This window comes from Pseudoliparis swirei, chromosome 12 (assembly GCF_029220125.1).
Source record: "Pseudoliparis swirei isolate HS2019 ecotype Mariana Trench chromosome 12, NWPU_hadal_v1, whole genome shotgun sequence".
Taxonomy (NCBI): Eukaryota; Metazoa; Chordata; class Actinopteri; order Perciformes; family Liparidae; genus Pseudoliparis; species Pseudoliparis swirei.
In genome coordinates, this window is record NC_079399.1 from 4,483,715 (window position 1) to 4,506,970 (window position 23,256).

Consider the following 23,256-nt stretch of genomic DNA (forward strand, 5'->3'; position numbering starts at 1 on the left):
CACACCACACCACACCCCCACCACCACCAACACCTCCGCTCTCTCGCTTCACCCGCACATTGTGCTCGACGGTTCCTCGGCTGTTGGGTAGGAGGACGTGCACGCGCAGCGCGCGCGTCGGCGAGCCGTAAGTTACCAGCTCGATTCGTTTGTTGCTATTTCGTCCCCGAACGTTTGAAGTTGCTCCGAAAAAACCCCACGTTTTTCTCTTCTCCTCCTCCTCCTCCTCCGGCTTCGTGCACCAGAAGCGATACACACACAGTGTGGGTCTGCGTGTGTGTGTGTGTGTGTGTGTGCGTGCGTGTGTGTGTGTGTGTGTGTGTGTACGTGCCATATCCTCCCTGCGCTCAACTATAGGACCGGGATCAGAGCAGCCACCGTGTCGGTAATAAGGAATAGGGTGAGAAAATGTGATCGAGAGGGGTGACTGCCCTTTATTTTGCTCGGTGTGTGTGTGCGTGCGCGTGTGTGTGCGTGTGTGTGTGTGTGTATGTGTTTGGATACCCCCCCCCCCCTTCCTCTATCCAGCCCATATTTAGAGCCTGACTGGCTACTTCAGATGGGCAAGCTACGTCAAGCAGTAGGCTACTGTATCCCACTGGGTTTATATATATACATATCCATATATATATATATGTATATATACATATATATATATATATGTATATATATAAACACGCATGTATAACTGCCTCAAAGTGCATGTCTGGATGGTGTTGGAGCTCGAGGCTGAGAAGGAAAACAAACAACAACAAAAAAACAGAGGAAAGCAGTCGAGTGATCTAATGTTTGACATTCCTGCTCGTCTATCTCGATGAACCTCGGCACACCGGTCGCCGCTCGCCGTATCGCCGCTCGCCGTATCGCCGCTCGCCGTATCGCCGCTCGCCACCGGCCGTGACACGAGGAAATGAGAGAGCCCTCTCACCGCCACACGTCACCCAGCTGGTTTGTTTTTATTTCACCTGGCTCTGAGAACCAGAAAGTTGAAAGGGAGGTTTTTGTTTTTTTACGAAACCAAAAGTCCGAAGGTTAGTTAATTTTCGGCGTTAATAATTGGTCGTGGTCGTAGCATGAAAGAGTGTAACCGAGTGATCCGGAGGTGTGGGGCCTGATTGGCTGGATGACGCCGATGCATCGTCACACCCAGGGCTGGACTGGGACAACAAGCTACAAAGATGAGCAATGGTACCAGTGCAAATGAACCAGTGTACTCCACTCACCTTGACTGGCGGTGGTGGCCATGGGGTAACGTCAGCAGCTGTAGTATAGTCTGTAGCTATTTTTTCCACGGATCAACTGAAGTTAGAGGCTGCTGCGACCTGCTTCCTCTCTCCTCTGTCTGCTGCTGCCTGCTCTTGCTGCTGTGGCAACGTTAACATTAAACTTGGGAGCAGCAAACATGTAATGTTGATGACACATGGCATCTGCCTCAGTCTCTTCTTTTTTTTCTTTTTTCTTTTTTTTTTTTCCCCTTCCTTTTTTTTTTTTTTCCCCTTTTCCTCTCCATCTCTATCAAGCAGCAGCAAGCAAAGTCAGACAGAGAGGTCAGACCCCCCGTACCCCCCCCCTCTCTCTGTTGATTGGGCCAGCCCTGTGTCTGTAATAAAATGGACCAATGGGCCGCTGTCCCCTTTATCCTGGTCACACCTGTACAGATGAGTCGACTATGTACTTGTGACATCATAAATTATGAACGTAAAGGGAGTTGTGAGCAACTTAAAGTACATATTTTAGAGACTTGAAGGGTTATTTAGTATTTCACAAGACAAAATCATAAATTATGTGAAAATTATTAGAGATTGGAGGAAGGGTAGAAAAGGGGGGGGGGGTATATATTTTGCTTTTGTTTACCTTCATGCGAGGAACGCAGGATAACATATAACACACGAAAAATCCATCTTCAAGTATGAATGCGTTTGTGAGCCGACCAATCGGCATCCCGTAAAGCGACAGTGGGCGTGGCTTCTGAAACAAAAATGGCGTCTTCCGAAGATGTTATCGTAGATGCAATAACGACATCAGTTGCGATCAGAACTGACTCCGAAGGCTTTTTGTGTACGGAACATTTTTATTTGTCTTCTCCTGACTCGCCTTGAGTTTTAATGACAGACGGTTCAGCCAATCACATGCTCTCCTGACCACCAGGGGGCGACTCCTCCGGTTGTATAGAAGTCTAAGCTTCATGTGTTAAAGATGCAATCTCTCTCCTGACCACCAGGGGGCGACTCCTCTGGTTGTTTAGAAGTCTGTGCTTCATGTGTTGAAGCTGCATTCTCTCTCCTGACCACCAGGAGGGTGACTCCTATGGTTGTATAGAAGTCTAAGCTTCATGTGTTAAAGCTGCAAGTACTTTCTTTTTTTTTAAAGAAAGTTCCCCCGCCCTTCTTCCGAACTGTTTTCGATTAGGGCTTCTCAGATGGTTCTGTGTAACCAGCCATCTGGCGGGGTCAGGTCAGGTATTGGTCGTGAAATCGGGGAGCAGTTTCAACTTTTTGTCTTTCACATTTCGGGAATATATTTATTTAATTCATTCCGCGGGCGAAAATATTGCAGCTCCGACAGAAACGGAGACGGTATTCCTGTTGTTATGGTACGAGGTATTGCAGTTTCTCTTGGGGAGAGTCCAAAGAAAATATCTTTGTTTAACTTTCTTACAGTCCCTTTGAGAGTTTATATATATAGTGTAGGATTTAACATTGTTTATAAATGTTTTTTTACAATTCACATTCACCACTGCTCTCTAAACAGTTATAATGAATGCTTCATTACGCAATACGACTTGGTTACGAGCGCAATTAATCATGTCTGCAATAGTTTGAAATATATTCATCAGCAGTTTTTTAACCTGCTGCACATGGTGATAAATACTTAAAGGGGAATTCCACGCCAAAATCTCCCCGTATCAATCTAGATTGAGTCGTCTAGTCTTGGAGGTGAAGGCCGTCGAGATGTCTGCCTTCCCTCGAAACTCTAGAAATAATAAGGGACATTTTGAATTGTTGTTCTTTCAACTAATTCCTGCATGAAACTGTAAAAAATATGTTCTTTTGATTTTGGGGTGTACGGTTTCTTTTTAATAACAAACTAGAAATAAATATCATAATTGCGATGAAGTATTAAAATATTTAACACAAACCCACAACGTGTTTAACACCCTGAAAAAGGGACACACAGTAAAGCTTTAACAATATAAAACTCATCATTTGGGGCCTTTTAGTATAAAAATGTGCTTCGTTATACATGTAATATTCTTAAAAGTGTCTCGACTCGTGTGTGTGTGTGTGCTATTCCCCTCTATGTTAGAAGTTATACATTTGAAAATGAACTTTATGGTTCCGTGACACGAGGTGCGATTCCCTCCGCGTTGGATGGCAATAATTCTGTTCTCGAACCATTAAGATTAATTAATTTGGGAGTTTGTGCGTGCAACTCGTGCACGTGTGGTTTTTGTTTTGATGGTTGCGTCATCACAGAGACGAATGGCGTCTTACAGATCAGTGTGTCTGGATTCTGTGTGATCGTCTCCTCCAGTCCCGGCAGATCTCGGGTGAAGTCTTATCGTTAAAAAATAAAAGTGCCCGGCGTTTTGATGCTCTGAAAAGAGCTGATTGGCTTTTTTATTCTGACCAATTAGAGACGGAGAAGCAGGGTCATCGACCTTCCCGTTAAACGTGAGATTACTTCCTGAGGATTGCGTTGCCTCGGCGTGTTTGAAGGGAGCAAATTTGCCGGCGCGCCGGAATGATATCGCGCAGGTTGTCCTCCCACCCCCTCCCCCACCCTCCCCCTCCCCCTCCTGCACTACTCGGACTAAAAGAAAAGAGAGAAATGTCTATTGGAAAATGATCGCTGTCTGTTTTTAGAAAAAGAGTCTGGATGTAAAAGCCCCGCCATCGAGAGACTCCGGTTATTGAGGCAATTTTAAATAATTTGTCTGTCACGTTCTGGAATTGCGAGCGCGAGGACGTCGCTCTGGTCTCTGAGTTTGTCTCGGAGGGCGACGAGGCCGCTCTCGTTTGAGAGGCCGGGAGTTATCGCCACGACGTCGCCATCCATTCAGTTCGAAAGGGATTCGAACTTGCGGTTGTTGTTTCCTAAAAGGTGGCGATACGATGACGAAATTACGTGAAATCTTGTTTGATTCTTTCCCCCCGTTGGTGGAAACTCTGATTGGGAGTTGAACCCTGGAGCTAGACTCTATTTCTTGGCCACGGCACCGGGATCACTCCGCACACGTCGGACGAAATCCAACACGTTTTGAGACGATCTCCATCGGGCTTCGACTGTTTACGAGCCGTCGGTTCTGGGCCAAAGAGGAATCTGCCGGAGCGTCGGCTCAGGCGAGCTAGTCTGAACAGAAGCCGGTAATTGTTGCAGCGCGGCTTCATGCCGAGTTAACCGGCTCTCCGGGGTCAGAACGAGAGCTGATGTGGCGTTTAATGAAAGGAAGGCGAGAAAAAAACCTTTCAATGCACCGGTCAATGTTATGATTCTGGACTTTTTTGCATCCTTTCAATGTCTTCTATATAGTGTGAAGACTACATCCTTTTAATGTCTTCTATTTAGTATGAAGACCACATCCTTTTAATGTCTTCTATATAGTGTGAAGACAACATCCTTTTAATGTCTTCTATATAGTGTGAAGACCACATCCTTGTGAAGACCACATCCTTTTAATGTCTTCTATATAGTGTGAAGACCACATCCTTGTGAAGACTACATTCTTTTAATGTCTTCTATTTAGTATGAAGACCACATCCTTTTAATGTCTTCTATTTAGTGTGAAGACCACATTCTTTTAATGTCTTCTATATAGTGTGAAGACCACATCCTTGTAAAGACTACATCCTTTCAATGTCTTCTATATAGTGTGAAGACCGCATCCTTTCAATGTCTTCTATATAGTGTGAAGACCACATCCTTTTACTGTCTTCTATATAGTGTGAAGACCGCATCCTTGTGAAGACTACATCCTTTTAATGTCTTCTATATAGTGTGAAGACCACATCCTTGTGAAGACTACATCCTTTTAATGTCTTCTATATAGTGTGAAGACCACATCCTTTTAATGTCTTCTATATAGTGTGAAGACCACATCCTTTTAATGTCTTCTATATAGTGTGAAGACCACATCCTTGTGAAGACCACATCCTTTTAATGTCTTCACTCAACCAGGCCACCCCCCCTAACTATAGCTACCTTGCCAAACCCCGCCCTATTGGGCGAGGGGGGGGGCTTGCCGTTTTTCATAAACGCTCCATACGCATCACCGACCTGAACCACTCCCTTCCCCCCTCGTCTACTTTTGAGTACCTCGCCTTTTCACTGCCCAACTCCATAACTGCTCTTCTCCTCTACCGCCCCCCCAAGCCACACCCCTCTTTTCTATCAGAACTCTCTGAAGTCCTCACCGTCGCTTCCTCTCTCTCCACCCGCCTCCTTCTCACTGGTGACTTCAACATTCACGTGGATCAACCCGATTCTACCCTCACATCTGACTTCCTCTCTCTCCTCGACTGTTTCCATCTTACCCAACACATCACCTTCCCCACCCACATAAAAGGCCACACACTTGACCTAGTCTGCACTGCCTCCCTCCCCATAACCAACCCTCACCCTCTCTCCTTTCCACTCTCTGACCACCATTGTATCCTCTTCTCCGCCCCCCTGCCCCCACTCCATCACCCCATTAAACGCTCCATCTCTTTCCGCAACATCAAATCAGTCAACCCACTTACTCTCTCCCAGTCCATTTCCTTTGCCATCCCCCCTGATTCCTCTCTCGACGACTATGCCATCTTGCTCAACTCCATTCTCTCCGACTCCCTTGACAAACTAGCCCCCCTGAAAACCATCACAGTCTCTTTCACCACCCCCTCCCCCTGGTACACTCCTAAACTCCGCATCATGAAACAGACTGGCCGCCAACTCGAACGTCTCTACAAGAAGACACATCTCACCGTCCACGCAGATGCCTATAAACACCACATCTCCTCCTACCGAAACGCTCTTCAAGCTGCCAAGTCTGCCCACTTCTCCACCCTCATCAACAGCACCAACCGAAACCCCCGGACCCTCTTCTCTACTGTCAAAAAGCTGCTCAAACCCCCCGACAACAACTCACTTTCCTCCCCTGATCTTTGCAACTCCTTTCTTCACGCCTTCAATAACAAAGTCTCCCAAATCAATATCTCACTGTCTGCCTCTATCGCCAATTCCTCCGCCCCTCCACCCCCCAATATCACTTTCCCACCGACTGACTGTCTGCCCCCGCTTCCTCTCTCTGTTTTCTCCCCTGCCGACTCCGCCCTCATCACTGATATCATCACTGCCTCTAAGACAACCACCTGCTCCCTCGACCCCCTCCCCACCACCCTGACCAAGGCCTGCCTCCCTGCCCTTATCCCCCATCTCACTGCTCTCTTCAATCAGTCACTGTCCCAAGGTCTTGTTCCCTCTGTCTACAAACTTGCTGCTGTCACCCCTATTCTCAAAAAGCCTTCCCTTGACCCTGCCAACCTCTCTAACTACCGCCCTATCTCCAATCTCCCATTCCTTTCCAAAACCCTTGAACGAATTGTCGCCACCCAACTCCACTTCCACCTTCAGTCCAACAACCTTTACGAACCCCTTCAGTCTGGTTTCCGCCCATCACGCAGCACTGAAACTGCCCTGGTCAAAGTCATCAATGACCTACTCATCTCCTCTGACTCAGGTGCCCTCAACATCCTGATACTTCTAGACCTCAGCGCAGCCTTTGACACAGTGAGTCATCCCATCCTCCTTCTAAGGCTGCGCCAACTGGGTGTTGAGGGCACTGCACTGGACTGGTTCACCTCCTACCTCACCGACAGAAAACAGTTCATCTCCCTCAATGGTCATACCTCCACCCTTTCCTCTGTCATGCAGGGGGTCCCCCAAGGTTCAGTCCTTGGCCCCCTGCTTTTCATCTGCTACATACTCCCCCTTGGCCAAATTATTCGCAACTTCAACCTGGACTTTCACTGTTATGCCGATGATACACAGATTTACATAAACACAAAATCCACAAAGAACCCACCCCTCTCCCACATTGAAACCTGTATATCCGCAATAAAAACCTGGCTGACCCATAACTTCCTCAAACTTAACTGTGACAAAACTGAACTTCTCCTCATTGGTACTAAATCAACTCTCAACAAGACCCGACCCATCACTCTTACCATTGACGACACAACCATCACCCCCTCCCCCCTGGCTCGCAACCTTGGCTTCATCCTGGACCCCACCCTCTCATTCGACCCTCATGTTAGCTCCATTATTAAGACCTCCTACTTCCATCTCCGCAACATTGCCAAAATCAGACACTGCCTCTCTTCCACTGCCGCTGAATGCCTCATTCATGCCTTTGTCTCCTCCCGCCTGGACTACTGCAACTCCCTCCTCACGGGCATCACTTCCCGCTCCCTCCATCGACTACAGATGGTACAGAACTCTGCCGCCCGCCTGCTCACTACCACCCGGTTCCGTGATCATATCACTCCTGTCCTCCAATCTCTCCACTGGCTCCCCATCAAAGACCGCATCAACTTTAAAGTGCTCCTCCTCACCTACAAAGCACTTCACTGCCTGGCCCCCCCTTACCTGACTGACCTCCTTCTTCTCCATCGCCCTACCCTAACCCTCCGATCCTCATCCACTCCCCCCCTCATTGTTCCTCCGTCCAAACTCAAACACTTTGGTGATCGAGCCTTCTCTCGAGTTGCACCTCGTCTCTGGAACTCCCTCCCCCAGCCTGTCAGAGACTCACCTTCACTTACCACCTTCAAATCCCGCCTTAAAACCTACCTCTTCTCCCGAGCGTATGACCTCCCCTACCCTTAACCACCTCCTCTCCCCAACCCCCCCCCTCCGCTTTGCTTCTATTTTTCCCTGACTACTGTGTTTTGTTGTTCTGTTCTATTTTGTCTCTATATGTTGCCCATTCTTGTCTGTTCTTTTGCTTTGCATTTTCTGTCAGCGTCTTTGGGTCATTGAAAAGCGCTTTACAAATATAATGAATTATTATTATTATTATTATATAGTGTGAAGACCGCATCCTTTTAATGTCTTCTATTTAGTGTGAAGACCACATCCTTTTAATGTCTTCTATATAGTGTGAAGACCACATCCTTGTAAAGACTACATCCTTTTAGTGTCTTCTATATAGTGTGAAGACCACATCCTTGTGAAGACCACATCCTTGTGAAGACTACATCCTTTTAATGTCTTCTATATAGTGTGAAGACCACATCCTTGTGAAGACCACATCCTTGTAAAGACTACATCCTTTTAATGTCTTCTATATAGTGTGAAGACCACATCCTTGTAAAGACTACATCCTTTTAATGTCTTCTATAAAGTGTGAAGACCACATCCTTATAATGTCTTCTATAAAGTGTGAAGACCACATCCTTGTAAAGACTACATCCTTTTTATATCTTCTATAAAGTGTGAAGACCGCATCCTAAACACAGATAGGTGGTTATTCTCCTACTTTGTCGATTTCTACCAAATCCACCGAACCTTACCGTTAGATAATGCATCATTCGTGTATTTAAAAATAATAATATCCCAGTAACTTTTTGAGTCGTCAGCTGGGGAAGTTCCAAGAAGATGTCTCTTCGTTAACTTTGTTTACCGTGTTCTTCAAAATGCATGTGTAATTTTACTAAAATCAAAGCTTGAAAAGCTGCTGTGTTTAATTTCCATAATCTCCACTTCAGCACACACACACACACACACACACACACACACACACACACACACACACCTCATTTCCATTTCTTTTAATATTCTGAAGGTTTTTACTGAGGTGTTTGGTCATATATCATTCATAGCCTGATTCATGTTATCATTTTACTCAAACCAAGGACACAAATTTATTTTAATTTTATGTTTTTAAGTAGCTGCTGGCAGTATTTCCTGATGTATGGAGTGAAGAAATATCCAAATAATAATATTGAATAAGTTAACACCATTTTCATTTACATATATTTTATTAAATAAATGGAGAAGTTTCATGGTGATATCTTTTTTGTGTGTATTACTTTATTTAATTCTCCTGAAGCCGAAAAAACAGTTTTTTAAATCCGCAATTCTGTGTAAAAAGCCAACTGTTCAAACTTATGCTAACGAGAATGTGTTCAGTGAGGAAAATAATAATTTAGTGTGTAGTTCCTCTTTTAAGTGGGGATTTCATTTAGCGATTATAGCTAATTATGGGAAGTAATGGGGTAGAAAAAGAAGCTCTGGTGAGTTGGAAAAATAAACCCTCCGTTCAGTTCACAAAAGGGAACGGCAGAAAAGAAAATGTGAAATCGAAAATGTAGTTTTTCTTTGTGGTGCAGATTCCACCGTGCGTATTGTTTATAAAGGCAGATCTTTACAGGTTTATTATTATTATTATCAGGCAGACAATTAATCTTTACGACCCTGGCAGCCGGTATAAAAAGAGTCGTCATGATCTGTACATGGGCGTTATTTAAAGAACAGGGAAACAGACGAGTCATTCATTCTGTTTGTGTTTTAATTTTACGACGATGTTTTTTTATATCAATTAATACTCCCGAGCTAATTGTTTGTTGCCGCTCGAGTTTATTGCTAAATTATTTCCCGACGAGCTCGGGGAATATTCACAGTGTGTGTTTCGTGATCTCCTGATAAATCAACATTCAGACATTTGATTTTCAACAGGCCGGGTGAAAAATAGACTTTGTTTATTTCTCTTATTTTCCCTCCCCTGAACTTTTTGTTGCCAAGGCCTAACACATTTCAGATGTTTGGCTCTAACGTGCTGCTATTTACACGCCGTGTGCACACGAGGTGATAAGGTGGTGAATGAATGACAGAGTGCATCAGTTCCCTCTCCGCTACAGAAAAACACACACACACACACACACACACGTGCGCGCGTTGCAATCCGCTGAGCGCTCGCCGTACGCATACGATCGGATCGATTCGATTCACACTCGGCTGATTTCACTCCTCATTAAACTTCTTCGACGGTCGACATCTTCGTTCTTCGCTCGTGTCTCGTTTTGGTTCTCGCTTGATTTTTTTTCGTGCCTCGGAACTTTACCGGAAAAGTACCTCCAGCTTTGTATAGATTACAGTCGTGAAAAAAACATCGAAATAAAGAAAGGTATAATGTCATGTTAATGTTCCCTAATTCGTCCGTAATCCACATCCTACCTCTGAGAGCTCTGCGCCCGCTGATTTTAAATCTGTGTGATTATTAGGAACAAAAGCTGTTCGGCGATGTTTCGGGCATAACGAGTTCTCCGTGGATCTAATCAAACGCTTTGTTCGTCAGCATCTGTGAAACCGGGACAGACACGAGTTCCGATGTAATCGACGACTTGTCTCTTTATCTCCAGGCCCCTCCCCCCCCGAGAAGCATGTGATGACTCACGCCAGGCAGAAGGGTTCCCCCGGGCCGAGCGACGGCCGCCCTCTTTGGCCACACGGCGGCGCCGCCGTCGCCATGGCCGACGCCTGGACCGAGCGCTCGCTCCGATTCGGGAGGACGAAGAAGATCGCCGTCGAGGTCGTCAAGCAGAGGGGAGTCCCGGCCGAGAGGGCGGACGGCGAAAACGGGAGGACGGAAAATAAATCGCACCGCGATAGAAAACCGGACCCGGGGCGCGACAAGAAACGGGACAGGAAGTCGTACCCGTTGCGCGGGCGGGCCGCGGGCTCGGGAGGGGAGGGGCTGAGCTGCCGCGTCCTCCTCACCCGATTGGACGAGAGCGTCCGAGAGCGGAAGTGTTCCGGAGAGCGGGCGGCGCGACGCGAGGCGTCTCTCGGAGCCCAAACCCCGAAGTCCAAAAGCGTCAAAAGGAAAGAGGCGGAGCCTCGAGCGAGAAGCAAATCAAAGTCGAGCAGCCCGAGTCGCGGCGAGAGCGCTCACGTGCCGCGACCTCGCAAGCGCCGCTTGGCCTCGCTCAACGCCGAGGCGGTGAACAGCCTGCTGCTCGAGAGAGCCAATGAGTCTCATTCGGCCGCCAAGCAGGCGAGGAGGCGGAGCCAGACCGCCGCCAGAGGGGCGTCCCCGGATGCGAAGACAGCCGGGAGCGGCGGAGGTCTGAAGGCCTCGCGCGGAACCGGCGAACGGCGCCGAAGCTCCGAGAAGGTCAAGAAGGTCAACCGAGCGGAGATGAGCCAGGAGAGTCTGGACGCCCCCGCCCCCAGGAGGTTAGCCGGACTCAACGCCGCCGCCCTGCTGAGGCTAACCAGCTCCTCCGCCACCAGCAAGCAGCGAGCGAAGAACGTACCCGCGGCGGACCGCAAGGCGGCGCGGCGCCACTCCGGGGTCAAACACAAGGCGCGCTCACAACAGCCGAGGGGGGGGGAGGCGGCCCCGCTGCACGGCGGCGGCGGCTGCACGGCCTGCGAGGAGAAGAAGAAGAAGAAGGCGGACTTTGAGCCCAAAGTGGAGTGGGACACCGGCGGCTGCACCCGGCGGCTCACCAAGCCGGGCTACCAGTCCCGCGGCGTGCTGGCGTTCCCCTTGAAGCAAGTGAAGGAAGAGCAGCTGGAGGCGGAGCTTAGCCCGTACTACTGCTGCCCCCCGGAGGGCTCGGTGGAGTACTGCCACCGCTTGGCGTTCTTCCTGGGCCGGCAGCCGTACGGGGGGCCGGACCGCCCCGCGCTCGCCGCGGCCATGACCCCCGTGAAGGGCGAGTGCCTCGCGGCGTCGCCGCCGCCGCCGCATTCCCACCCGCACGCGCACGCCGCCCTCACCCTCAGCCCCCACCCGTGCCTCTGCACCGCCGACCACTGCTTCTCCAGCTACTACGTGCACATCGCCCACCCGACGACGCACGCCGGGACGACGGCGACTTCGGCGGCGGCGGCGAGCATGGCCTCGCGACCTTTGAACTTTGCCCCCGCCGGTTTGTGCCCCAATCGGACGACCGGCTCCAAGCTGCTGGGCCCGCCTCCCCGCCACGCCTACTGCAACTCGGTGGCGTCGGCGTGTTACGGCGACGCCTGCGGGATCGGGGGCTACGCCTACAGAGCGGTGCCGCCGCCGGCGGCCAGCAGGGGGTGCTCCTTCAGCGCGGCGTGCGCCGGCTGCACACGGGCCGTCAAGACAGGTGAGCGGACGACGAAGAGGAGGATGCGGCGTTTCAGTGACTGGAGGAAGGCGTTTAGAGTCCCCCCCACACACACACACACACTCACTATTATGTCACTCCTGTAACACTCTTTACTGAAAGAAACATCGCAGAGAAATAAGACTTCAAGAACCAAAGAGCCTCCGCGGTTCGCCTCGGGCCGCTTGTGTTGCCCCATCAAGTGTGAAGATCTGTGTCTTCTTCTGTCGGTACGAGCTTTGAAACCGCCCGACGCTCGAGGCCGTGGATCAGATATTCCCTGATGAGGAGCTCTTGGCTCATATGTAATGTTTTGCATAACAATGGTGAGAAAAAAAATACATATATACTGATAAATAAGAATCAGAATCAGAATCCGTTTCTTGCCAGGAATGTTTACACAGACGAGGAAATTTTTTTGGTGAAAGGTGCAACATTTAGACATGACAAACAACAATGAACGTGACAGCAACAGTGCAAAGTGTGTATTAACTTAAGTATAAGATAAGATAAAGATAAATAAAGATAAACAAATAAGATAAAGATGAACAAAGATAAACAAATAACGTTAAAGTGTTTAGGTGTGTGTTTCAAGAGACATGTGTATTTAAGTTAAAGTGTATGTTACATGTGACGTGTGTGGAGGAGGCCTCCAGGAGGGAAGAAGAAGGAGGAGGGAGGAGGAGTAGGAAGAAGAAGAAGAAGAAGAAGAAGAAGAAGAAGAAGAAGAAGAAGAAGAAGAAGTAGTAGTCCTGGGGGTGACAGTCAGTCAGATAAAAGAAGCATGCAATGAGGCTAATGTCATGTGAACGCCTTCTGGAGAAGTGATGGCAAAACCATTGTAGTTGCTTATGAATTCAATATTTCATCTCTGAGAGGAAGATTGCGTCATTTTTTTTCTTTTTCAACATGACGTAGTTTAATTTCTTCTTTGTTGTTTTCCAGAGGGTTACTCTTCCTCGCCTCAGGCCGACCACAGCCCCTCCCGCCCGGCCCCCCCAGGGTCCCCGCCCGTGTCCGGCTGCCCTCTCTCCAGCGTGCCCACCTCCACCTCCACCCAGACGCGACCCCGCCCGCTGACCTCTCCGTCGGGGCGGGACCGGCCCCAGGCGGCCCGGTTGAAGCTGGCCCCCGAGCGGCCTCGGAGCGACGAGCCCGCCGTCGGATCCCCGTCCGTGGGACGCTCGCCGCGGCCGCCGCAGAGACAACCGCCGCCGCCGCCGCCGTCCGTGCCGAGCATCGCCGCCGCCAAACAAAAGAGAGTCGGCCGCAGACGAGCCACCAACGGGTGGAGGCCCGTCGGAGCGGCGACGGAGAGGGACGTCTTCATCGCGGTGAGTAATGATGACGAGATGAGAGAACTTCTTTCTCTCTCTTGGGGGGGGGGGGGGGGGATCGTGTTTTGACCACACGGCTTCGTGCGACCGCGCTCTTATATCCGTCCTTGTGCGTGCGTCTCACAGGGCGAGGACGAGACGGCGCCCCGGCAGTGTTACGAGGGCGTGGAGCGGGACGGGGAGGTGATCCACGTCAGAGACACGGTGCTGCTGCGATCGGGCCCCAGGAAGAAAACCCTCCCCTACGTCGCCAAGATATCGGCCCTGTGGGACGACCCCAAAACAGGTGAAGGGGGCGGGATCACGGGACCACAGGTAGATACGGGGGCCGGCGGGAGGGACCAGTGGACACGATTGTTTACCTGTGTGTGTGTGTGTGTGTGTGTCCATCAGGAGAGCTGATGATGAGTCTGTTCTGGTACTACCGACCCGAGCACACACAGGGAGGCCGAGATCCAGGCGCACACTGTGAGGTGAGGCTCCATTTTAATGCTGAGGCATAACTGAGGTGAATGTGATGTGGAGATGTGCACAATTAATAAAGGAAAAACTAATTTTAGTGTTCAATATTAATGCTAAACACAAATTCTATGATTTATAGACTGAGAAAATATGTAATGTAACCATGAAGGCATGAAATAATCCAAATATTTCAACATAATAATAATAAAAAAATGCATTTTAGTGTTAAATATTAATGATAAACACAAATCCTATGATATAAATATATATATAAATATAATGTAACCATGAATGTGTGAAATAATCCAAATATTTCATCATAATTAAAAAAACATGCATTTTAGTGTTAAATAATAATGATAAACACAAATCCTATGATATAAATATATATAAAATAAATAATGTAACTATGAAAGTGTGAAATAATCCAAATATTTCACCAAAACAATAAAAACTGAATTAATAAATGTTGTTTCGTTAGAATAACAGATTTTATTGAATGTTTTTCATTTTTTAGACTCTTGTTGGGAAAGAACAATTATTAAAGAGCCGAAATTCTGCTGGGACGGCAATTTAAATTACAAAATGTATTTTATTTCCAAGAGGAGTAATCTTTGTGCATTTTGGGAGAGTGTGCGTAGCAAGAGCAATGAACATAAATCGGGAGGGGGTAAAATATTAATTTGCTAAATTTAAACAACATTACAGGGTCGTTCGTTCTCCGTAAGGGCTTTTCCATATTCGACCCACTTGGTCCAGAATTTAATGAACACGTTTTTGTCGTGAACTATATTCATCCGCTCTCGTATTCCGCCGTGTCTCGTTAAGTAACCGAGTTTTTTTTACAAGCAGATGTTAAAAATGCCCAAATATTCATTTATCGGGACACATTTTTTCTAAGTTGAGCTGATTTATTTCACATTGTCATATGGGTGATTACATATTTTGACTGGATGTATTCACATGATTTTTACACAACATTTATTTCGCGAAAATAATAAAAATGTAAAATGTTCACCCAGCGAAGTCGTGTAATAGATCCAGTCCCACTGAACACACCGGGCTAATCAAGACACGCTCAGAATTTAATATTACAAAGTATTGATGGTGCTGCTTGTATAATGTTTTACAAACTTTAAAGTTGGACAAAGTGAACCTCTAACGGCAGAAAAGAGATTAAAGCCCTCATGACTTGTTCATAATAGATTTTCTTTGTGCAAGTTCATCAGTCGTATCCGATGTGTCTGAACGTGGGAGGACAGATTATTTTCCCCTCACACACTTATTGGTTTGCGCTATAATAGAAATGTTGCAATTACCAAAGCAATCGTTCATTATCAGCGATAATGTGTCTAGAAAATAATGAACAAACTGCCTCCTCTGCAGCTGGAGACAATATTATTATAAGATAATAATTATGTGTTTATTATTTATTATTAGGGTGATATTATTAGATATTATTCTTTTATTATTATTTATTATGTATTACTATTATTGTGATTATTGTGATTATTATTATTTTATATTATTATATTATTATGAATTAGTATTGTATTCTTTATTACTATTGTTGTGATTATTATGATTTATTATTTTATATTATTATATTATTATTATTATTATTATATTTTATTATAATGTATTATCTATTACTATTATTGGGATTATTATTATTTATTATTTTATATTATTATTTTCTGATTATGATTTATGATTTTATTATTATGTATTACTATTGTTGTGATTATTATTATGTATTATTTTATATTATTATGATTTATATTTATTCATTATTATTATCTTTATTATTTATTCATTATTATTATTACGGGACACACTCGTGCTGACGTGACGTTTTGTGGCTTTCAGAATGAGATTTTTGCCTCTCGGCATCAGGATGAAAACAGCGTCGCCTGCATAGAAGACCGATGCTACGTCCTCCCACTAGCCCAGTACTGTAGGTAAGTACAACAACAACAACAACAGCAATAACAACAACAACAGGAACACGCCCCAGCAATAGATTAACGGTTTGGAGTCGTTCCTTTTTAATAACGCCTCGGCTTCTGCGATAATTGGATGGCTGTTTTTCCGACTCTCTGCACATCCGCGACACACACACACACACACACAAAGCAGCATAAAGGGCGTATTTGATTTGTGTCCCCTTTTTAAATCTTATTATATATTTACGACAGATTTTGTGCCTTGGTGAAGCGGCGTGCCGAAGGCGCCGCCCCCCCCGGCGGCGCCCCCGTGGTGCCCTGCCGCCCCGACTTCGCCCCCCCCTCCCACCGCTGTGTGCCCACGGACGTCGACCCCGAGCTGGTGTACCTCTGCCGGCACGTCTACGACTTCCGCTTCGGACGCGTCCTGAAGAACCTGCAGTAGAGGGGCGGGCCTTGGGGGGGGGGGGGGGCTTTAATCATAACGTAGCTCCGCCTCCCGCACAGAGAGCGGCGGCGAGCTGAAGGACTACGCGCCACTGGTTTTGGAGAGACACATAATGAAGCACAGGTCCCTTTCGTTTGACTACAAAGGGACGCCATGAATCTCAATAAGAGCAACTACATTTCCTGTTTAGCTTGTGCCCCCCCCCCCCCACACACACACACACACACTGAAGTGTGCCACTGTCAGGGCGCCGTTTCCCCCTCAAAGCGTCTTAGCACAACAATCATGTTTGTTCCATTTATACGCCGACGGCTCAGGGGGGGGGGGTACCGGCGTTCAACAACCGGCCCGGGCTGCGTGGCGCCATCTTGCGTCTCCTGATTTGAGTGTGTGTGTGTGTGTGTGTGTGTGTGTGTGTGTGTGTGTGTGTGTGTGTGTGTGTGTGTGTTGCAGATAACTGGATGCGTGTGGCTACGTCGTGTGACGTGTTTTTCTTTTCGGAGGCTTTCAGGCAATCAAACCAAAACAAGCCTCTCTCCCCCGCGTGACGCTGACGGAGGCGTTTTCATCTCGAGGGGCGAACTGAAACACGCCGCACGTACCTGGAGGGAGTTTGTGAAACTGAGGATCTAAAAACATCTCAAAGCGGCTGTTTTTTTTAATGAATGAAAACACATTTTTCAAACCAAACCTTTATCTCGGGCCTCAGAAGCTCGTCTCACGGGCCGACGGAGGAGGCTGACGGGTTGGTCCACAGCTGCTCCCTGTGCCCTGCCTTGTGACTCGCAGGTCGAGATCCAGGCAGCCGGCGTCGCCACACACACATACACACACACACACACACACCTGGGAGGTGGTAGAGCAGGTGTGCTGTAGATCCACTGGACAGACCGCTCAGGTTCAGCGTCATCGTTTTATCAATTACGTGTCAGGAAATTATGAAATTGCCTTTTTAAAATATATATATATGGTTTTCCCCCAACAGCCCCCCGATGTTCAAGCATCTTGTTTTCTTGTTCGACCAACAGTCCCGACACACAAAAGATATCCAGGTAATTTACATGTCGGACAAGGTGAAAGCGTGAAACGGCATTTTAAAGGCATTTATTGGAGGAAATGGAATTTAATATGAATTAATATTTTTCCTTCCGTTCATAATCACCTGACCATGAGCCAGATCTTGTGAATTCAATGGTTATCAACACAGTGGCCCTTTGAGTTCCAGTTGCAGCTCTAAACTGGTTGGAAACACACGGTGATGTGTAATGATACCACCCCCCCCGGCCCCCCCGCTCCTCCACCTGAAGACAAACCAAAGGATGTCACGCAAGCCAGAGTCCCCGTCTCCTCCTCCCTCGTTCCCTTTACCGTATTGCACTAATCCATTCCTCTATTATGTGTATTTCATTATTTTGTCTTCTTCCAGATACTAATATCCTGTGTGTGTGTGTGTGTGTTGCGTAGAGAAGGAAACAGTCAGGATGTCATTGCTGCTTTTTTGTTGTCAGTGTATATTTCTAGTCATGTGACCTGATGCACAACCCATGGAATATATATGTGTGTCTATGTATATATATTTATATATATATATATATAATTATTATTTATATATATACATATATATATATTTATATATATTCAGGCCACACTCATGCTTTGCCTTTTAACCTGCAAGTGTTTTACTGTCACTCAGAAAGAAGTAGCGTCGGAGTGTGTGTACCTGTTTTAAATTATTATTATGATTTTTAAATGTAAAGAGTACCTGATGCTTTCCTGCAAACGCCCCGTTGTTCAACATCGGTCGAGCCGAAACACCTGAAGCATCAAAACTAAATCAAATCCTGATATTTGGATGTTTTCTTCTTTTTTTTCTATTAACGGCCAGATTCTCCATATAAGTAATATATATATAATGTGTATATATATATGTATTATCCTACTTTACAATGTCTCCTTATTAAGAATATTTTATTATGTCGGTTTTCCTAAGATGGCATATGCAATATATTTTTGGACGTACTATTTTTTGAAGAAAAAAAAACTTCTCAAAGCAAAAATGTTTTGGGGTTTTTATTAATTTTTTGGGGGGTTGGAAACGAGTTTGAAGTCATTATTAATTGAGATTTGACCAAAATGCCAGAAAGAGGAGAATGAAGGTGAAGAGGAGCTTCTCTCATGAAGTGTACATATCTGATCCAGGAAGCACCGGGCTCTCTCTCAACGAGTATTTTTGCAAGATCTGTAATAATTATATTTAAAGTAAGAAAATATTTAAATGGGTTAAAACAATACAATATATTAAGATTTCAATTTAACTTATTTAGAAATACTGTGTCCGATCTTGATTCTAACTGTATCCTGTGTCTTTGCGCCGCAGGATGGACATTTATTTTGTGTTTATTTGTATTTTATGAGTTTAGAAATTAAATGGTTGAGTGGTGGTTGTTGACTGAGAAGTAAATGTTGTTTAGTTCATATCATTGTTTTCGTTTTTCCTTCTCGAAGTTTAGCCCAATATCATACGTATTTAAAAAATTGCTGAAGAGATTTAGGAGATAATTATATTTTTTACATTCTAAGATCAAAGTCTGTACCTCCCTATGTTGTCGTTTGTCATAAATATGTTATTTTTTCGATATTACAGGGAGGGTCTGGCAGTTTTTTGTAAGTTAGAGGGTCAAAAGAAAATATTTATATTGAAGTGGAGGCGTATTTTGAACATATAAAATAAAGTAATAAAGATTTAGCTCCGCCTCATAATAATTTCCATACAGTCCCTTATTCAAATCATTACAACGTCAGCGTGCTGAGAGCAAGTAAAGGAACTTTTAATACAATATAAGGTCAAATAAATCCGAATCAGCTGGCAACCTTTGCCCCCCCCCCTCCCCCCCCCCAGACGTGCATTGACGGTGGTTGTCCACTAGAGGGCAGCGATCCTACGTTCGCAGCGCAGTCTCGCGTTCACCCAGCTCCCTTTCCTTGTCCCCTTTCCTTGCATCCTTGGAAGTTGTGGCTACTGAGTGATGCCGGAGCTTCCTGGAGAGGAGATGAAGGAAAGGAAGAGTTGAGCCGTCCTCCCGGGTGCTGCAAAAAAAAGAAAATACACCCGGACTAGATTGTATGTTGTTATTTATGCAACTTAATTTACATGGCAGCGTTTGCATGGACACGGTCGCGTCCTTCGTTGCCGAGGCGACGGGGCTGGGCCAGCGCTCGGGAGGAGTCGGTTTCTGGGTGTCGACCGGGTGGCAGTGGTCAAACCCTTAGTGACCTTTACTGAGGCCACACAGGAAATACTGAGGCCACACAGGAAGGACTGAGGCCACACGGGAAATACTGAGGCCACACAGGAAGGACTGAGGCCACACGGGAAATACTGAGGCCACACAGGAAGGACTGAGGCCACACGGGAAATACTGAGGCCACACGGGAAATACTGAGGCCACACGGGAAATACTGAGGCCACACGGGAAATACTGAGGCCACATAGGAAATACTGAAGCCACACGGGAAATACTGAGGCCACACAGGAAGTACTGAGGCCACATAGGAAATACTGAAGCCACACGGGAAATACTGAGGCTACACAGGAAGTACTGAGGCCACATAGGAAATACTGAAGCCACACGGGAAATACTGAGGCTACACAGGAAGTACTGAGGCCACATAGGAAATACTGAAGCCACACGGGAAATACTGAGGCTACACAGGAAGTACTGAGGCCACACAGGAAGTACTGAGGCCACATAGGAAATACTGAAGCCACACGGGAAATACTGAGGCCACACGGGAAATACTGAGGCCACACGGGAAGTACTGAGGCCACACGGGAAATACTGAGGCCACACGGGAAGTACTGAGGCCACACAGGAAGTACTGAAGCCACACGGGAAGTACTGAGGCCACACGGGAAATACTGAGGCCACACGGGAAGTACTGAAGCCACACGGGAAGTACTGAAGCCACACGGGAAATACTGAGGCCACACGGGAAATACTGAGGCCACATAGGAAATACTGAGGACACACGGGAAATACTGAGGCCACATAGGAAATACTGAGGCCACACGGGAAATACTGAGGCCACATAGGAAATACTGAGGCCACACGGGAAGTACTGAAGCCACACGGGAAATACTGAGGCCACACGGGAAGTACTGAGGCCACACGGGAAATACTGAGGCCACACGGGAAGTACTGAAGCCACACGGGAAATACTGAGGCCACACGGGAAGTACTGAGGCCACATAGGAAATACTGAGGCCACACGGGAAATACTGAGGCCACATAGGAAATACTGAGGACACACGGGAAGTACTGAAGCCACACGGGAAATACTGAGGCCACATAGGAAATACTGAGGCCACACGGGAAATACTGAGGCCACATAGGAAATACTGAGGACACACGGGAAGTACTGAAGCCACACGGGAAGTACTGAAGCCACACAGGAAATACTGAGGCCACACGGGAAATACTGAGGCCACACGGGAAGTACTGAGGCCACACGGGAAGTACTGAGGCCACACGGGAAGTACTGAAGCCACACGGGAAGTACTGAAGCCACACGGGAAATACTGAGGCCACACGGGAAGTACTGAAGCCACACGGGAAATACTGAGGCCACACAGGAAGTACTGAGGCCACATAGGAAGTACTGAGGCCACACAGGAAGTACTGAGGCCACACAGGAAGTACTGAGGCCACACAGGAAGTACTGAGGCCACATAGGAAGTACTGAGGCCACACAGGAAGTACGTTCACTCCACGAGTCACAACACTAGAAAGCACCCCGATTCTGCTTTCTGTGCGGTGTGTATTGATGCTTATTGTTCAGCATATAATTTGATATATTTGGAAAATATACGGCGGAATATATACAGAAATAAAAGAAAAAACAGTCTAGATATTTTTGAAGTAGAGAAAGCAACGTGTGTATCAGATTAATGTCACTTTGTCTCTCTGGGAAGAATTATATAACATCCCTGCTGAGTTACAGTAATGTTCCATTGAAAGAATATTTATAAAAATGTGAAGTCCTTTGTGAACATGTGTGTGTGTGTGTCTCTTTTTATTCATTACATTTGAATCTCGCAGTGTTTTTACCATCCTGTGTGACATTGTGCAGAAGACGGGAAGCGGCCTCTGGTGCCACGAGGTCAACAGGAAGTCGATTGAATTCCTCCGGCGTGCAGCTGTTGCAGTGCTGTCGATGTCCACAGGAGGGCAGCAGTGAGGCGGCGTGCACGTGGGTCAGGGTCAAACTTTGACCTCTGGTGTCATAAGGAGACGGGCGTCAACCTTATCTGTCTTTGGCCTTTATCCCCATTCAGGCCTCAGGGCTTCAGGAACACACACACACACAAATACACACAAACACACACAAACACACACACAGAGAGATGACTGTAAGATTACTCCACAGATTTGATTGTGTTTACATTCAGAATCTGGACATAAATCACCTTTTAAAATAGTTTTATGAAATAAACCGCCGGTTCGTCCTGACATTCAGGTAGAAGTTTAAAGAAACTTCAAAAATAGTTTTTTAGTATTTTTTTTTAACATGTTTACAAAAGCATTTCAGATTTCATATGAATGAAATGTATATATTTATATATACATTTATAATATATATATATATACATTTAGAACAAATAGAATGTCTACATTTATAAAATATATTTATACATTTATTTCGAAAAAATATATATCCATTTAGAAAAAATATATATATAAATATATATATATATATATAGAGAGAGAGAGTATGAATCACTAATATGTTCAACGAGGAGAAGATATCGAATAAATTGTAAAAAATATCCAAAAAGTAAATTAAATCTTTACTAAAAGAACCTATAGCATAAATGCAAATGTAGTATTCAAAATATGAATTATATAAATGCAGTGAATGAAGAATGTAGACACACAGGTATTTAATACAGTGTATCTGTATGTTAAGGGAGGTGATACACATTTTAGTATAAAGAGATTAATAGTTATGTCTTAAAGAATAATAATAATAATCAAAATCACTTCAAATTATCTTCCTTTAAATGTGACTTATACTTTCTGCCAAATGTACTTGTAATTCTGGGATGTTCAGCAGGACAAACACACACACACACACACACACACACACACACACACACACACACACACACACACACACATACAGTGAACACAGAGAAATGAACACGGACTAAAACAGGAAGTGGAATAAAGAGAAGTGAGAAATGGGAAACCTCGCTTCTGTTTATACTAAAGTTAACATCCCCCCCCCCCCACCCTGTTGACATTCAACAACACTTTATTACCTTCGCATTGAAAATGCGGAAGGTTATGTTTTGATCGCTGTGTATTTATTTATTTATTTGTATGCGTGTTATTCGCATAACAAAAAAAGTTTTTAACCGAATCGCATGAAATTTGGTGGGATGATTGGTTATTATCCGGGGACCATTTGATTAGATTTTGGGATCAATCGGGTCAAAGTCATGAAAAGGTCAAAATCTTCTTTTTACCATAGTGCGGTCAATTTCTATCCAATTGGCATGCAACTAATGCCAACATGTTCATAACTCAATGCCCAATCTTATGATATGCGAAGGTATGCGCTCTACCGAGTGCCCGTTCTAGTTTAACTTGTCTTGGACGTAACATCTGGAAGAAGAAACAAACATGTCTGTATTTCTTTTTGCATTCTCGGGACGCAGGACTTCAGGAAGCTTTTCCCAGATCAGCAAAGAGAAGCATCTGCCGGAGGAACGAGAATCAATCCAGCCTCTGCAAAATAAACAGAAAAGCCAGCTTACAGAGGGGGGGGGGGGGGGGACCCTGACTCAATCGCCCCGTGGTCTGTCTCTGTCGGTCTAATTGCTGCGTCCGCCTTATTGTCCTCTCGATGGTTGTAATTAATCAAGTTCTGCTCCCTAA

At 45.9% G+C, this 23,256-nt stretch overlaps 1 protein-coding gene across 2 annotated transcripts; it reads left to right on the forward strand.

The window, feature by feature from the left end:
* Positions 1–18,755, forward strand: LOC130202878 (bromo adjacent homology domain-containing 1 protein). 2 transcript variants are annotated; one of them, XM_056428696.1, is made up of 7 exons: positions 1–127; positions 10,401–12,122; positions 13,068–13,456; positions 13,586–13,745; positions 13,853–13,932; positions 15,791–15,882; positions 16,120–18,755. In XM_056428696.1, exons 2-7 carry the CDS (start codon positions 10,427–10,429, stop codon positions 16,310–16,312), a joined length of 2,610 nt encoding a protein of 869 aa, XP_056284671.1. In that variant the 5' UTR covers positions 1–127; positions 10,401–10,426; the 3' UTR covers positions 16,313–18,755. The 2 variants fall into 2 exon arrangements, with proteins under 2 accessions (XP_056284671.1, XP_056284673.1); XM_056428698.1 differs by lacking the exon at positions 1–127 and adding an exon at positions 892–948.
* Positions 18,756–23,256: the final 4,501 nt, after the last annotated feature.

Bases quoted from the DNA above. Each gene is read 5' to 3' on its own strand.
- LOC130202878 (XM_056428696.1), top strand. From the start codon at position 10,427: ATGACTCACGCCAGGCAGAAGGGTTCCCCCGGGCCGAGCGACGGCCGC. The intron at 13,457-13,585 runs GTGAGTAATGAT...TGCGTCTCACAG, and splicing joins AGAGGGACGTCTTCATCGCG to GGCGAGGACGAGACGGCGCC. The intron at 13,746-13,852 runs GTGAAGGGGGCG...TGTGTCCATCAG, and splicing joins GTGGGACGACCCCAAAACAG to GAGAGCTGATGATGAGTCTG.